The following is an 18,418-nucleotide window of genomic DNA, read 5'->3' as shown; positions in this document are numbered from 1 at the left end:
GAGGTGGGGAGGGATCCCTCTGGAGATGACAGAAATTGGGAAGAATGATGTATTGGATGAGGGGAGCTCATGGGGTGGTAGGTGAGGACAAGGTTAACTCTATCACTGTTAAGCTGGAGGGAAGGTGGGGTGAGTATGGATGTCCTGGGAATGGAGGAGATGCTAGTGAGGGCAGTACCAATGGTGGAGGAAGGGAAACCCTCTTTTTTGAAGAAGGAGGACAACTTTGATATCCTGGAGGGGAAGCCTCATTATGGGAACAGATGTGGCATGGATGAAGAATTGAACAAAAGGAAATAGCATTTTTACAGGAGAAAGGGTTAGAAGAGGTAGAGTCTAGATAGCCATGAGAATCGTTAGGTTTATAAAAGATGTTGATCGATTATTTGTCTCCAGCATGGTTGGCAAAGTCAGTGATTTCTCTTTTGGGTTCAGCTTTCAAATTTCCCCACCTCAGTTCCCTTCATTCGTCATTCACTTGAACCCCCACCACTCACTGAAATTGAATATGTCCTATCCCCACACATTGTCCACCCATTGAGATCCCAAACAGAATTCCCAACTGAGCAATCTCTTCAACTAAAAAAAGAGGTATAATTAACATTGTTAGCATTATTGTTGTAAAGGTTTCTTTGTTTACCTGTCTGTAGTTAAGAATGGTATGAATTAGCTTTGGAGTTTAACTACTACTTCCCTTATGATAAGATCAACTTGCTCCAGTACAGATATGCAGAGTTGGTTCTTATCACAAAATTTAATGGAATTTCACATCTATTCTTCTTTCTTGGTCAAAGTCATAAACAGAAAGTTGTTTTCCATGTAAACATGGGTCAAAAGCTATGCATTAAATGATGTTGTGTCTTTTCCAATACATTTCCCATGCTTACCACACCTGTTTTTTTCACTTTATATCACATGTCAGCAGTCTGGAAGTCAGTGTGAACAGATTTTAGATTAACAATGCATGGGGAAAATCTGTGTTACATTGTCCTTGGGGAACTCAATGGCCTATTCTCCAGGCACAGTAATCACTTCTCTGCAAAATGACTAAATAACTAATTGAATAACATGTGTTCTTCAGGTGAATGCTCCCTTGGGAGAGTTTATTGACTCACCTCTTATGTTAACCTCTTAAATTAATCTGTTGAGTGAAGAGAAGAATTATTCTCACTTTCAAATTCATGGATATGTTCCAGTCCCATAAAAAAATGCAAATGTACCATAATTACTTCTATATATTGTAAACATGAATTTCTCTATCCATACTCAGACTACATTACCTTTGCTTCAATTTGCTTAGTGTCGAGGCTCTGGAATAAAAATTTAATCTTGCTCTTGCCATCATCTGAAGAACCTTTCAGTTGTGAAAATTTGTATCTCCAGAGAACAGCCTGCAAAAGTACATTGTGAAATATGGTCAATGGCAAAGAAGTTGTTGGGAGACTGTGTGTTAACATCCTTTCTCATAACACACCCTAATTTTGTGCACCAGAACAACCAACCTTCAATCAAAATGCAATATATTATAAAGAACACACACAAAATGCTGGACGAACTCGGCAGGCCAGGAAGCATCTATGGAAAAAAGTACAGTCGATGTTTCAGGCCAAAACCCTTTGGCAGGATTTAGTTTCACAGGCGGACAGTAAAGAGAAATCAGTATTAATATCTTCTTCACTATTCTTCTTTCAAACTTTGATAAGTTAAGTTACTGACCTACTGATCTGTATTCAATGCTGCACAATGGAATTTTTCGTTAATTGAATTCTCTGTCCAGCACAACAGTGCAAAGTAACGCCTTTCATTCATAATTTTCTTTTATGGATTAGCTTCATACTTCATTAATTGTTCTGTCTGCTTCACACCAGGCTATGAGAGGGCAGATATTTTCAGTCTCAATGACAGGATACACTGGCAAATTAATTATAAACTACTCCATTGGAAGGAAAACAATGTTGATGGTTAGTTATATTTAATTAAGGATGAAGTGATTCCAAAATTCCTTGAATCTATCACCAGGAAGAAGCAGTATGCAAATACATAAAAATACATTTTCCTAATGTATATAAATATGTATATTTATTCACTTTTCATATATATATGTCATAACTGTGGAATGATCTGTCCAATAATTGGCACAGATTTAGTTATCCTTTGTATTGGGTTGAATTCTATGATCTGTTGTTTGACCCCTTCGTATGTATTTAAATGTGGTTTGCCAAGTGGGATATGGGTGGGTTGTCATTTTCAGGGAATATTCCATTGTGGATGCACATGATTGTTCAAGTAAAGAGGCCTATATACTGTTTAAAGGTTAGGAGCTTCACAGAATGCCTTGTCCTCAAATATATCATAAACTTAAAGGAAAACAAATTGCATGGTCTTTTATTTTTTAGTTGGTGGATGTTTCCATTTCAAGCTGGCTAGTTTATTGGACAAATCGGTAAGAGCGATTGTAGCTCCAAATTCAGTTGAATGTTGCAGTAGCTGCATGGTACACTTGGGGAATATAAAAAAGGATGAGAATGCAAGTTCTTTCCCTCTACCTCATGATCTGTTGGATGGAAGAACAGAAGACATAAAATAGAGGCAGAGGTAAGGCTTGATGGAACTCCAGTGTGCTCCACCATTCATTCAGATAGTGGCTGAACTTTGGTGTCATCAACCTCTCTGCCAAAGTCCTTTAACCTCCCTTGTAACTCAATTACCTAAAAATGTATTGATTAATGTTTTAAATATACACAGACAGAACTTTTAACATTCACTGAGAGTAGTTTTCAAAAATATCTAACCCTCATCTCTGCTTTAAATAGCTGAGACAGTATCTTGCCTCGAGACCACTAATCAATTTTTCAGACCATGAGAACAGGGACTCAGCATTTATCCTGTCAACACCATTCATAATCTTCTCTGTCTTAATGAAAACACTGTTCATTCTTCTATACTCCAGCAAAAGTGGCCATTGTTCTCTCATCCCAGAAACAATCTAGTGAATCTATGCTGTTACGAATCTCAAAAAGATGCTTCTCTCCTCCAATCCTCTTGTAATAAAGGTCAAAACGTCATTTTCCAACCTAATTGCTTGGTGCACTTACATATTTGTTTTCTGCACCTCTACACTGATATTTCCTCATTATTTACAATACCTACGTTTCTTGCCTTCATCAAAATACATATATTAATACTAATATACTAGTATATTCTTCACATCATTCCCTATCACTTTCATTTTTAACTGTTTGCATCCTTCTCACCTGTCACGTTTTTTGCTAGGTTTGTATCACATTCGGATTTGAATACTTAAAGCCCCGCTTTCATTTATCATGAATATGATAAGTGAATCCGAGGGTCAGAAGTGACCCCTGTCACGCTCCAATAACAACACCGAAAATAACTAACTTATTGTCATCCTGTTTCCTACCTTTTAATCTTTATCCATATTAATGTTTCTCCAAGTCTGGTATCCTTTATGTACATTGCAATATTATTTCTCTCTCTTTATCAAAAGGGCAGCACATTATTGAGGAATGATATTACAGTTTCCAGTGACTCGAGTTCAATTTCCGCTGCTGTCTGTAAGGAGTTTGTATATTCTCCTTCTGACTGCGTGGGTTTCCCCCAGGTGCTCTGGATTCCAAAGACATATGGATGAGTAGGCTAATTGGTCACATCGGTTTAACTGGGTTGTGTGGGCTCATCGGGCCAGAAGGGTCTGTTACCATGCTGTTTCTCTAAAGAATTAGAAAATTTTTTTAAAAATTGCAATATGTAATATAAAACATTACATATCCATTATAGAAATATATTGACTATCTTTCTCACAGTTGAGATAGGTTTGTGAATTTACTCATCGGAAAGATAACTGTCTTGAAATGATAAATCCGGTACAAATAGCTTTCCTTCAGGAAACGCACATGAGCCAATCCGAACGTGCAAAATTAAAAAGAATGGGCTTTAATCATGTATTTTATTCATCATATAAATTGGGCCACAAAAGAGGAGTAGCAACTTTAATATTAAGTGCCGTGCATTATGAACATATTTCAGAGACTAAAGGCAAGGATGGATGATTTGTAAAAATTACAGGAAGAATAGAAGGTACTGAGATAACATTGTCGAATGTTCATGCTCCACCAGGTTGTGTATGGTCATTCTATACACACACTTTTGTCCTAAGGTCAGCTCTCGGGGGCAGTAATCTGCGGAGGGGATTTTAATATTAGGATAAACCCTGCATTAAATTCTTCAAGAACAGTTATTCAGAATAAACCTCTGACTAGGAAAGTGAATTCATTGATGGAGGAGCTGGGAATTATAGATGTGTGGAGGGAATTACACCCCACTAGTAAAGACTATACACATTATTCTTTCCCTCATTCAGCTTATTCAAGGATAGACTTTTTTTATATTTAACATAGATAGATTCAGGATAAAAGAGTGTAATATTGCAACAATTGATCTGTTGGACCATAGTTCGGTCTCTTATATCTCTAATTCTGGAAAGGAAAATGAGGAAAACACTATGGAGGTTAAATTCACATATACTCAATAACCTGGAAGTAGTGGAGAAATTAAGGGGAGAAATCAAAGAATACTTAGACCATAATGACACGGGAGAAATATCACCAGTGATGTTATGGGATACATTGAAAGCTGTACTGAGAGGGAAAATTATTTCCATTACTACTCACATGAAAAAATTCAATGCACAAAAAGTAACAGACCTTCAAGGAAAATTAAAACAACTTCAAGTTGTAGATAGCAACAAAATTAATTCTAATTTAAAACAGGAATTTAAGAAAGTGCAAAGTGAAATTGATGATATATACACATTGGAAACTCGAAGAAACTTTCTTTACCTGAGACAAAAGAATTATGAAGTAGGAGGAAAATCAGCTAGATTATTAGCATATAAATTATGTAAACAACAAGCAGACAATACAATTCATAAAATAAAGAATCCAAAAACAAAGCTTGTGGAGAATACAATCGAGAAAATTCAAGAGTATTTTGAAACACATTATCGAGAGCTGTACTCTCAACCCCGGGCCTCCAATAAGCCCTATATAAACACTTACCTGAATTCTTTAGATTTACGCAAGCTAACAGATTTACAAAATGAATGCCTATTAGAACCAGTAATTGCCAAAGAACTGAACGCGCCCATCTTTAGATTAAAGGCCGGAAAGTCTCCAGGCTCTGATGGGTTTACCTCAGAGTGGTACAAAGCGCTGAAGTCACAGTTAGTTCCATTATTACTTAACACCTTTAACTGGATCTTACAGAGAGGAGAAATTCCACCTTCCTGGACAGAGGCGGTTATCTCAGTTATTCCTAAATGGGGTAAAGATAAACTAGAATGTGGTAATTACTGGCCAATCAGTGTTCTTAATTTGGATTACAAATTGTTTACGTCTATATTAGCTCATAGACTGGAAAAGCTTCTACCTGGCCTCATCCACTTAGACAAGACTGGATTCATTCAGCAAAGACAAACTCAGGACAACATAAGGGGAACTTTACACATGCTAGAACAGGTTATTAAGAATGGGACAGAGACAATGGTAGTGGGATTAGACGCTGAGAAAGCTTTAGATTCAGTTAGTTGGGTATTCCTATACAGAGTGTCAGGAAGATTCAGCTTTCAAGAAAAGTTTATTAAAGTAATCCAGACTTTATATGACAGCCCTACAGCTCGAATTAAGATAAATGGGGACCTGTCTGACTCTTTTATTTTAGAGAGAGGAACTAGACAGGGATGCCCAATTTCTCCTCTCCGATTTGCACTATATATTAAACCTCTTGCCCAACTAATAAGACAGTGTGAAATTGTAAAAGGTAACAAGGTGGCAGGGATTGAACAGAAGGTGGCTAAAGGATGCATGTCTCTGGGAGCTGAACGTCCAAGGATACACGGTGTATCAGAAGGATAGGAAGGTAGGCAAAGGGGGAGGCGTACTTTATTGGTAAGAAATGATATTAAATCATTAGAAAGAAGTGATATAGGATCGGAAGGTGCAGAATCTTTACGGGTTGAGCTAAGAAATAGCAGGGGTAAAAGGACCCTGATGGCAGTTATTTTAGGCCTCCAAACAGCCGCAGGGATGTGGACTACAAATTATAACTGGAAATAGAAAAGGCTTGTCAGAAGGGCAGTGTTATGATAATTGTGGGGGATTTTAACATGCGAGTGGATTGGGAAAATCAGGTCGGCACTGGATCTCGAGAGAGAATTTGTAGAATGTCTGCGAGATGGCTTTTTAGAACAGCTTGTTGTTGAGCCCACTAGGGGATCGGCTGTACTGGATTGGGTATTGTGTAATGAACCGGAGGTGATTAGACAGATTGAGGTGAAGGAACCCTTAGGAGACAGTGATCATAACATGATTGAGTTCACTGTGAAATTTGAAAAAGAGAAGCCGAAATCTGATGTGTCTGTATTTCAGTGGAGTAAAGGAAATTACAGTGGCATGAGAGAGGAACTGGCCAAAGTTGACTGGAAAGGGACACTGACGGGAAAGACAGCAGAGCAGCAGTGGCTGGAGTTTATGCGAGAAATGAGGAAGGTGCAAGACAAGTATATTCCAAAAAAGAAGAAATTTTCGAGTGGAAAAAGGATGCAACCGTGGTTGACAAGAGAAGTCAAAGCCAAAGTTAAAGCAAAGGAGAGGGCATACAAGGAAGCAAAAATTTGTGGGAAGACAGGATTGGGAAGTTTTTAAAACCTTACAAAAGGAAACCAAGAGGTCATTAAGAGGGAAAAGATTAACTATGAAAGGAAGCTAGCAAATAATATCAAAGAGGATATTAAAAGCTTTTTCAAGTATATAAAGAGTAAAAGACAGGTGAGAGTAGATATAGGACTGATAGAAAATGATGCTGGAGAAATTGTAATGTGAGATAAGGAGACGGCAGAGGAACTGAATGAGTATTTTGCATCAGTCTTCACTGAGGAAGACATCAGCAGTATACCGGACACTCAAGGGTGGCAGGGATGAGAAGTGTGCGCAGTCACAATTACGACAGAGAAAGTACTCAGGAAGCTGAATAGTCTAAAGGTAGATGAATCTCCTGGACCAGATGGAATGCACCCGCGTGTTCTGAAGGAAGTAGCTGTGGAGATTGCGGAGGCATTAGCGATGATCTTTCAAAAGTCGATAGATTCTGGCATGGTTCCGGAGGACTGGAAGATTGCAAATGTCACTCCGCTATTTAAGGGGGCAAGGAAGCAAAAAGGAAATTATAGACCTGTTAGCTTGACATCGGTGGTTGGGAAGTTGTTGGAGTCGATTGTCAAGGATGAGGTTACAGAGTACCTGGAGGCATATGACAAGATAGGCAGAACTCAGAGTGGATTCCTTAAATGAAAATCCCGCCTGACAAACCTATTACAATTTTTTGAGGAAATTACAAGTAGGCTAGACAAGGGAGATGTTGTATATTTGGATTTTCGGAAGGCCTTTGACAAGGTGCCACACATGAGGCTACTTAACAAGATAAGAGCCTATGGAATTACGGGGAAGTTAGATATGTGGATAGAGCACTGGCTGATTGGCAGGAACCAGAGAGTGGGAATAAAGGGATCCTATTCTGGTTGGCTGCCGGTTACCAGTGGTGTTCCACAGGGGTCCGTGTTGGGGCCGCTTCTTTTTACATTGTACACCAAAGATTTGGATTATGGAATAGATGGCTTTGCGGCTAAGTTTGCTGACGATACGAAGATAGGTGAAGGGGCCGGTAGTGCTGAGGAAACGGAGAGTCTGCAGAGAGACTTGGATAGATTGGAAGAATGGGCAGAGAAGTGACAAATGAAGTACAATGTTGGAAAGTGTATGGTTATGCACTTTGGCAGAAAAAAATAAACGGGCAGATTATTACTTAAATGGGGAAAGAATTCAAAGTTCTGAGATGCAACGGGACTTGGGAGTCCTCGTACAGGATACCCTTAAAGTTAACCTCCAGGTTGAGTCAGTGGTGAAGAAGGCGAATGCAATGTTGGCATTCATTTCTAGAGGAATAGAGCATAGGAGCAGGGATGTGCTGTTGAGGCTCTATAAGGCACTGGTAAGACCTCACTTGGAGTACTGTGGGCAGTTTTGGTCTCCTTATTTAAGAAAGGATGTGCTGACGTTGGAGAGGGTACAGAGAAGATTCACTAGAATGATTCCGGGAATGAGAGGGTTAACATATGAGGAACGTTTGTCCGCTCTTGGACTGTATTCCTTGGAGTTTAGAAGAATGAGGGGAGACCTCATAGAAACATTTCGAATGTTGAAATGCATGGACAGAGTGGATGTGGCAAAGTTGTTTCCCATGATGGGGGAGTCTAGTACGAGAGGGCATGATTTAAGGATTGAAGGGCGCCCATTCAGAACAGAAATGCAAAGAAATTTTTTTAGTCAGAGGGTGGTGAATCTATGGAATTTGTTTCCACAGGCAGCGGTGGAGGCCAAGTCATTGGGTATATTTAAGGCAGAGATTGATAGGTATTTGAGTAGCCAGGGCATCAAAAGTTATGGAGAGAAGGTGGGGGAGTGGGACTAAATGGGAGAATGGATCAGCTCATGATAAAATGGCGGAGCAGACTCGATGGGCCGAATGGCGGACTTCTGCTCCTTTGTCTTACGGTCTTATGGTCTTATTCGCAGATAATACATTAATCTATTTGAGTGAACCAGAAAAATCATTTATAGGATTGTTTACACTGTTGGATGAGTTCGGGAAAATATCAGGTTATAAAATTAATGTAAAGAAAACGCAGGTTTTGTCCTCAAATTATACAGCATCCAAAAACCTGCAGGATACATATGATCTTAAGTAGGAAGCTAAATCATTAAAATATTTAGGAATAACTTTGCCAAAAGATCTTTCGACATTGTCACAGGTAAATTATGGGCCATTAATTTCAGAGATAAAAGCAGATATACATAGGTGGAATCTTATCCCCTTTTTAAGTTTAAATTCAAGGATGAATACCATAAAATGAATATTCTCACTTGGTTACTTTACCTTTTCCAGACTTTACCTGTGGACGTGGACGGTGATCAATTCAGGGAATGGGACAAATGGATTTCCTGCTTTGTCTGGCAAGGAAAGAAACCTAGAATCCGATTTAACACCTTACAGTTAGGAAAGAAAGGAGGATTTATGGCATTTCCTTGTTTGAGAAATTATTTTTATGCTTCACCCCTCTGTTATGATAACCCCTCTGTTATATTGGTGTAATAGGGAATATAAGGCTAGATGGAAGGAAATAGAATTTGGATTGGTTGACAGTTTTCCTCTACAGGCCTCAATAGCAGACAAAGGATTGATCGCCCAATTGGAAAAGTTTAAAAACAGCTGGATAAATCTCTCATTAAAAGTATGACAGAAGGTGGCTAATTCATGTGGAATCAATAACACGTTAAAACATTTCAGATGGTGTGCTTATGATACCGAATTTCTTCCCAGCAGAGGAGATAAAAGATTTGAACTGTGGATAAAGAAAGGTCTTACAACCTACCTCTCATTCACACATAAAAGTGTATTACAAAGTTTTCAATCCCTGCAGGAGAAACATGGCCTAGAACACAATGACTTTTTTAGGTACCTTCAAGTATGACATCATGCTAACCTGAGTTGTAGATATACAGACTTACCAACAGCAGAATTAGAATTTTTCAAGATTCTGAATTTGGCTTACAGTTCAATTCCAAGTAAATCAATTTCTCGATTATATAATGCCCTCTCTCATGCCAAAAATGAAAACACATTGTATATTAAAGAGAAGAGGGAGAAAGAAGTGGGGTTGGTACTTTCAGAGGAGGCTTGGGAGAAAATATGCATCTTCCAGTGGTCCTCGACTAACTCTTTGATTTGGAGAGAACATTGTTGGAAAAACATTATAAGATACTTCAAGACCCCATACCAGGAAAAATATAAAGACACAAAAGTGGCGTGTTGGAGAAGATGTGGCTCCAAGTAGGCAAATCATTTCCAATTTTTTGGGATTGCCCTAAATTAAGTTTATTTTGGGAAGGTATTCACAGAACATTAGTTAAGGTATTTAAGACTCAGATACCTCTGAACCTTAAGACTCTCTACTTGGGGCATGTATTGTTTTTCGAACAGTGAAAGATATAAAGCTGCTGCAGGCCCTTTTAGCAGCAAGTAAGAAATCAATCAGCAGAAAGTGGTTAAATCCAACATCACCTGCATTAGAAGATTGGCATGAAATCATTTTGGAAATATTTAAAATGGAAAAGATGACCAACTCCCTGAGAATTCAAAAGGAAAGATTTTATCAAATTTGGAATAAATGGATTGAATTTATAACCCCAGAGTGAGCAGACTTTAGATGACTCTCCTAATGGTTTATACTGTTTGTCTCATCAACATAGTAATAGTGTTAACGTAAGCACCCTTGGCTCGAATGTTTGCTGTTCTTTTTTTTCTGGAAAATGTGGAACTAACACAAGTAAAGGAAAGATCTGGGGAAATTTTGGACCAGAAAGAAATGGACCAGAAGAGATACATGGAAATTAGTATTCAACCACTATTATTAATATTTTTATAACAACTATCATCATTAATTACTTTAATAGAGTGGAATTACAATTGCATATAAACATCTATTTGAGTGTCTAATTATTTTCTATATTATCTCAATGTGCACTTGTGAATGTACAAATTAATATAGATTTACTCACATAAAAAAATGCAAAAGGTTAGATATGTAAAAAAAAGTTTGTATATTACTTGTGAATACCTTATCCAAATAAAATTAAAAAATGAAATGCTAAATCCACATTAACTAACTATAACCATGAATACACAGCAGCATTTAGTTCCCAGTGCAATTATATTCAGCATTTAATTCAAGTGCAAGTAAAATCACCCAGTGCTTCCGCCCTCAATGCCAACTTGTGTACAATCATTGATAGCTTTGATAAGCTTATAAAATAGGTACATGTAACTGTTTGCCTCAATAATTAGCAGTCTATTACATGGGAAGTCCCTGTGGCAATTTTCTTCTGGATTTTCCACTCTGAGAAATTCAACAAATATAAAAATTAGAGACTTAGCATTCCTTGCTACATTATCTACATGTGCTGTCACATTCAGGAGTCCCGAGTGCTTTTGTCCTACTTTTATTTGTCTTTTCAAAGGTCACCTTCTCAAAATTATCAGGGTCATATTCTATCTGCATTGCAAATATATCTGCACACACCACATAAACTAAAGTCTACACCTATAGGTCTAAAGTACCTTCATGCAAAGTACTCCTGGACTGTAGTGGAATACGTTTCACTTATAGATGTGTGCAGCTCTAATATCGTGGACAAAGCAGACCAATTGACCACGTTAAACAGTCATTCCCTCCACTACTCATGGCTACAATGTGCAGTTTGTTTCACTTATAAGGAGTCACAATTTCACTGGCAACTCAGCAAAGCCTTTTCAGCAATGTCCACAAACCAACGATATTTGCCACCTAGAAAGATAAGAAAACACCTCCAAGTTCACCCCCAAAATAGAAACTGTCTGGAGTTGTAAAAATATTTTGCATTTTTTCAACTCAAGACAGTTTGTAATTTGGACCCTTCACTGGGTCTAAATTCTGAAAATCCTTTTGCAATAACAATGTTGTTACACTTTCACCACAAGGGCTGTAATGGTCCAAGAAGGTGGCTTACTTACTGCCACCTTCACAACAGTAACTGGAAGAGGCAGATCCATAAATGAATAATAATTTAAAGCTACTTTCTCTTTATGTAACTCTCAAAACAGTGCAGGTGGAGTAGAAACCTCAATGGCTAAGATGGTCATGGAACTTCTTTCCATAGAAACCATAGAAACTACAGCACACAAACAGGCCTTTTGGTCCTTCTTGGCTATGCCGAACCATTTTCTGCCTAGTCCCACTGACCTGCACACGAACCATATCCCTCCATACACCTCCCATCCATGTATCTGTCCAATTTATTCTTAAATGTTAAAAAAGAACCCGCATTTACCACCTCATCTGGCAGCTCATTCCATACTCCCACTACTCTCTGTGTGAAAAAGCCCCCCCTAATGTTCCCTTTAAACTTTTCCCCCCTCACCCTTAACCCATGTCCTCTGGTTTTTTTCTCCCCTTGCCTCAGTGGAAAAAACCTGCTTGCATTCACTCTATCTATACCCATCATAATTTTATATACGTCTATCAAATCTCTCCTCATTCTTTTACGCTCCAGGGAATAAACAACCTTTCTCTGTAACTGAGTTTCTCAAGTCCCGGCACCATCCTTGTAAACCTTCTCTGCACTCTTTCAACCTTATTTATATCCTTCCTGTAATTTGGTGACCAAAACTGGACACAATACTCCAGATTCGGCTTCACCAATGCCTTATACAACCTCATCATAACATTCCAGCTCTTATACTCAATACTTTGATTAATAAAGGCCAATGTACCAAAAGCTCTCTTTATGACCCTATCTACTTGTGACCCTATCTACTTGTGACTTCCTCTTTGTGCTGGGAATAGTCAATTTCCCAAATATAGGAAAGGAGTTTGTAAGATAGCTTTCTAACAGTCGTGATTGATTACTTATATAAATTCATAAAGATAAGTATACATTTATATTTTGTATGAATAGAAGTTAATATGTTCAAATTAATTTGAATGATCAATAGCTAGACATTTCCAAAAACTGTTTATTTTTAATATTGATACACTTCCTCTATTTTAACTACCAGTGAGTTACAACTGACTTTGCAATATTTAGTTAAATACAAGCAATATGAATTCCTATCACAAAAGCCTGAGCAAAAAATATATTTTAAAATGCAGACTTATTATACTTTTTATACTACAGGGCATTAATTAAAATTTAGTTTGTGTACAGTAACCTCATTAAGGATTTTCTAAGAAGAAATCTAGTTTAAAATATGCTTTTTACTATATTTTTTGACAGTTTTGTGATAGAGCATTGTAAATTCAATTAATCCTCCTATTCTGAATATTGTGTAGGAAGAACTTTCTGGTAATTTTAAACTAAACTAACATTAATGAAAAGGTAAACTAGGACTTACCTTTGATGCAGCATCGAAGCACACAAAACCCATATTGAAGTCTATTGTCAGTCCCATGAGGTGACTCTCCAACACACAGGCATAGGTCTTACACTGAAATAGTAATAAACAAAATATTACACGTATAATTCTCCTTCTGATCAAAAACTTGTTTTGAAACACTGATCAGGAAAATCACATGATAATTTTTTCTCCTTGGTAAATAGAGTACAATTTAATTAATATTTAAAGAGATCAAACCACACATTCCTACAATGGTCACTAAACGCTTATTCTGAATTCATTTGTTCAGTAACATTCTGATGTGGCTCTACTATAGCATTTAACTATATCTATGGTACTCACTTCCACTGGTCTATCTGGAAATTCTTTCCAAACATTTATCACTCTGTGTGAAAAGGATTTATCAGCTTCAGTTCTGATTATACTTTCATTAACTACAATCAGAAAGTATAACCATGTTTCCTTAAATTATCCTTAATTGATTTTTCAATTTCAAGAAATCAGTTGGCTTTGTATGTTCTTTTCTTTTACCTACCTTAATAGTCATCTCCAGTGGCTCATGATATTAAGGAAATAGAAAATTGGAATACAGTGGATGGAATAGCAACAAAGGAAAAGGAAACAAAAATATGTATTGCAACTCGATGCCATAAAGTACTCTAAATATTATTTGGAACTGTTTTTATTCTTTAAATATTCTGCACTTTATTTTCACATTTTTCCTTTAAAGAGACATGATATTCTAAAGGCTAATTACTAGTGGAAAATTTATAGTAACAGTTCAAACACAGTTTTTTTAGCTATTTTATTGCTGCATGGAACTCCAACTTTCAAACATGCTGAAGTACATCAAACCATTTGTCATTAGGCATGCTTGCACATATTGTTTTACGTCTCTGGTTACTGTTTTAATTCCTCCTTCCTGTGGAATTTATAATATTTTAAAACATAGAAGCAAGCCATTCAATAAACAGTGCTGAGTCAACTTTGAAGAGCATTTACCTTGGTTCTACACTCCCATTTAATCTCCATAATATATCAAATTGTTTCCCCTACAAGAATTTATCCAGACATTTTCTTAAAGTTATTAAAGTCAGTTATTATTTGCTTCTGCAGCCCATCAAGTAGAGTATTTTAGATTGTAACAGTATATCACAATCCTTCTGATCATATTGAAGACTTTTCCAGCCTATTGATTGTGGGGGCTGACCATGAGAGGGATGATAACGACAGGACAATGTCTAACTGTAGCATCTGTTCTAAGTGCATCTTCTTATCTACCGCCAGTTGCTCATTCTCCTCACACCTCCTCTCCAAAACCAATCATTACCCACGTACTGTGGCGATGGTTGAACTTGCCCCTGCAATGATATAAATGTGTAGCAATGACAGAGTTCTCACTAACTTTAAATTCCTGAAGACAAGAATTATGAACATCTTAGCATCAAGGCAATCCCAGTCAATAAGGGAAAGTTAAAATCCCTCACTGTTAAAAATCTTTTGCTGTGAATCTATTTCTGTGGTCTTCCTACATATCTCTTCCTCTAATTTTCCTATTGCACAGCCTATATAATTTAACCATAGCAAAGTGATCACCCTACTTTTGTTCCCAAGTCATCCTCATGTGGCCTCAATCTGTTGAGGCTGATCTTTCCAAGTAGATGTTAAGTTCTCCCAAAGCAATAGTGCAACCCCACTCACCTTCCTCTTTTGCATTCTGTTCTGTTATGTGTAAGACTTCTATACCACAGAGCACTAAGCAACCAGTCCTGCTCTTCCTTCAACCACATTTCTATGATTGCAATAATATTGCAATTCTATGTACTGATCCATGCTCTATGTTCATCAGCTTGTCTGTGAGCCTCCATGCATTAAATAAATGCAACTGTTTGCATGCCCTTCCGTGCTCCCTAACCTGCTTCTATCTTCAGTACCAACTAAACCTCCTTAATATATCAGCTACAATTTTCCCCATTTGTTGAGTTACTACTATGCTTCCTACTCCTAGCAAAATTAGTTTAAACTCTCCCGAACAAAGTAGGCAAGACTCTCTGCATGAATACTCTTCATACTCCAGTTTTGTGGCACCTGTCCTTCTTTTACACATTTCAACTACTCTAATAATCCAAATTTCACTTGCTTCATGCTTCTGCTCTTTCGACATTCCATATAAACATTTTCTGCTCAAATATACATTCAATTCCTTTGGAAAAATTAACATTCTCCCATATTATTCCTGGATTATAACGAGGTGTACTAGTGAACATTGCTATTGGACGCCTCTGCCGTAACAGAATTCAATATCAGTCTAAGAAGAAATTTTATTCACCAGAATAAAATAAACTTTACTTTTGTAATAAACACTGACTTGTTGGCATTAGATGCATGCTTAATGAACAAGGAACTAAGTCAAAAGATTCGAAATTGATTACTGTCAATAGACTGTCATAAAATATAACTCAGGAGAAAGAAATGAGACACGTTGAAATGAAAATATCAATGCCTATATTGAAGTTTTAGATGGTTTGGGATTAAAGTATGATGGGCACATTGAGCAATTTAAAAACTGTTACCCACAAACCGAAAGCTTATAACTAAATTAAATACGCAAACATGAGGAAATCTGCAGATGCCGGAAATTCAAGCAACACACACAAAAAATGCTGGTGAATGCAACAGCCCAGGCAGCATCTATAGGAAGAGGTACAGTCGACGTTTCGGGCCGAGACCCTTCGTCAGGACTAATGGAAAGAAGAGGTAGTAAGAGATCTGAAACTGGGAGGGGGAGAGGTGAGATCAGAAATGATAGGAGAAGACAGGAGGGGGAGGGATGGAGTCAAGAACTGGACAATTGATCGACAAAAGGGATACGAGGCTGGAGAAGGGAGAGGATCATGGAAATGGAGGCCTAGGGGGATAGAGGGGGGGGAACGCAGAGAATGGGCACGGAGTTATAGTGAGAGGGACAGAGGGAGAAAAAAGAGAAAAAAAGGGGAAAGAAAAAAAATAATAATAATAAATAAATAAGGGAGGGGGTACGAAGGGGAGGTGGGGCATTAACAGAAGTTAGAGAAGTCAATGTCCATGCCATCAGCTTGGAGGCTACCCAGATGGAATATAAGGTGTTGTTCCTCCAACCTGAGTGTGGCTTCATCTTGACAGTAGAGGAAGCCATGGATAAACATATCAGAATGGGGTGGGACGTGGAATTAAAATGTGTGGCCACTGGGAGAACCTGCTTTCTCTGGTGGACAGAGCATAGGTGTTCAGAGAAACGGTCTCCCAGTCTGCATCAGGTCTCGCCAATATATAAAAGGCTGCATCGCGAGCACAGGACGTAGCATATCACCCCAGCCGACTCACAGGTGAAGAGTCACCTCACCTGGAAGGACTGTCTGGGACCTTGAATGGTGATGAGGGAGGAAGTGTAAGGGCATGTGTAGCACTTGTTCCGCTAACAAGGATAAGTGCTGGAAAGGAGATCGGTGGGAAGGGGTGGAGAGTGAAGAATGGACAAGGGAGTCATGTAGGGAGCGATCCCTACATGACTCCCTTGAAAGCGGGAGGCAGGGAAAAATGTGTTTAGTCGTGGGATCCCTTTGGAGGTGGCTCTGTCCACCAGAGGAAGCAGGATCTCCCAGTGGCCACACATTTTAATTCCACGTCCCATTCCCTTTCTGATATGTCTATCCACAGCCTCTACTGTCAAGATGAAGCCACACTCAGGTGAACAACACCTTATATTCTGTCTGGGTTGCCTCCAACCCGTTGGCATGAACATTGACTTCTCTAACTTCCATTAATGCCTCACCTCCCCTTCGTACCCTATCCCTTCCTTCCTTCCTTCCTTTATCTATCTATCTATCCATCCATCCATCCCCTTTTTTTCCCCTCTTTTTTCTCTCTCTTTTCTCTCCCTATCCCTTTCACTATAACTCCTTGCCCATCCTCTGGGTTCCCCCCCCCCGACCCTTTCTTTCTCCCTAGGCCTCCCGTCCCATGATCCTCTCCCTTCTCCAGCCTCCTATCCCTTTTGCCAATCAACTTTCCAGCTCATAGCTCCATCCCTCCCCCTCCTGTCTTCTCCTATCATTTCAGATCTCCCCTTCCCCCTCCCTCTGTCAAATCTGTTACTATCTCTTCTTTCAGTTAGTCCTGACGAAGGGTCATGGCCCGAAATGTCGACTGTACCTCTTCCTATAGATGCTGCCTGGCCTGCTGCGTTCACCAGCATTTTTTGTGTGTGTTAACTACAAACGTTTGTAATTTAAATAATCATTTCTCTCTCTCTCTCTCTGGAGGATGGAAAATGTTTGTTTGTTTCTTTATTTGAGGAACAATATTGCTGACATTCAGGGCATTTATTCCCCTCAAACAGAAGAGGCTGTGAACAGTAAATCATTTATGTCCAAAGTCCAAATCAATAAACAGAGCAGATTTCAAGTCCAAGGTATTAGTGAACAAGATAGGTTTTTTGCAGCAATCTGGTTGTTTTCCAATTATTGTTACTCTAAGTACTTTTTGTAGTAATATAATGCAAATAATTATCCATTACATTATATTAGAAACATTTTGCTTATTGCTAATGTGAAAATCTCTCAGGTCAGAGTCTATACACATCAATTTCTAGACCAATTGTTTCATTATAATATAGAAATTACACCTTAATTTTCCAGTTTTGACTTTCACATTAGGGGAAGAACATGAGGTGACAAAGGTGACGTGAGAAAATGAAAAGGAGATCTGCAATTTTAATCTGATTGTGTACCAATACTATGACAAGAAATTAGTCAAAGATGAATAATATTGGAGACAGAAAATTAGACTGGAATTTAATTATTTCTCAAACTTAAAACTTAGATCAAACAATCCAAATTTGAATTAAAAATATTTTAAAATATTTCCTTAAAAACTATGAGCTATAGAACAATAAGCAACAATATCAGAGCCATGGAAGTTAATAAATCTTAACGTAAACATCAGTCCTAAAATTCAACATGTGTACAAATATTTCAAGCATTAATTTGGCATTGCTTTCTTAGTGGTGTGTGGGTACCAGAAATGTTCCAGTACCATGAACTTTGCCCTCAATCCAATTGTTATCTCAGTTTAATTCTTGTCCATGGGAGATTGGGAAAACCTGACGGCTTGGAAAACAGCCTTAAACTTCAAAGCTAAACAAATGCTAGATCTGTTGAAATGTAAAAGTAATCAAGTGCTTTATTAATATTATTATCTCGCCATTCAGGCTGCCACCATAATTGTCAATCATTGCCAGTTTAGACTCCATAGAAATGTTGATTCCCTCCCCATCCACTATCTCCTCTGCATCTCATTTTGCCACTTCTGCTGT

At 38.1% G+C, this 18,418-nt stretch overlaps 1 protein-coding gene across 6 annotated transcripts in view; it reads right to left on the bottom strand.

Moving 5' to 3' along the window:
* Nucleotides 1-18,418, bottom strand: part of sntg1 (syntrophin, gamma 1) — a 513,110-nt gene that overhangs the window by 2,203 nt on the left and 492,489 nt on the right. For 4 of the 6 annotated variants that reach the window (XM_063063447.1, XM_063063461.1, XM_063063450.1 and 1 more), the window contains exons 16-17: nt 13,063-13,155; nt 1,281-1,391 (exon numbers count right to left, since the gene is read on the bottom strand). In XM_063063447.1, the coding sequence (XP_062919517.1) occupies nt 1,281-1,391; nt 13,063-13,155 (204 nt within the window). Of the gene's footprint in view, nt 1-1,115; nt 1,142-1,280; nt 1,392-13,062; nt 13,156-18,418 lie in introns of all 6 variants that reach the window. The other 2 variants (XM_063063468.1, XM_063063475.1) reach the window with 1 other exon arrangement.

Source organism: Mobula hypostoma, chromosome 1, assembly GCF_963921235.1.
Source record: "Mobula hypostoma chromosome 1, sMobHyp1.1, whole genome shotgun sequence".
Taxonomy (NCBI): Eukaryota; Metazoa; Chordata; class Chondrichthyes; order Myliobatiformes; family Myliobatidae; genus Mobula; species Mobula hypostoma.
The sequence above is the reverse complement of the archived record's forward strand: the minus strand, read 5'-3'. Positions and strand labels throughout refer to the sequence as shown.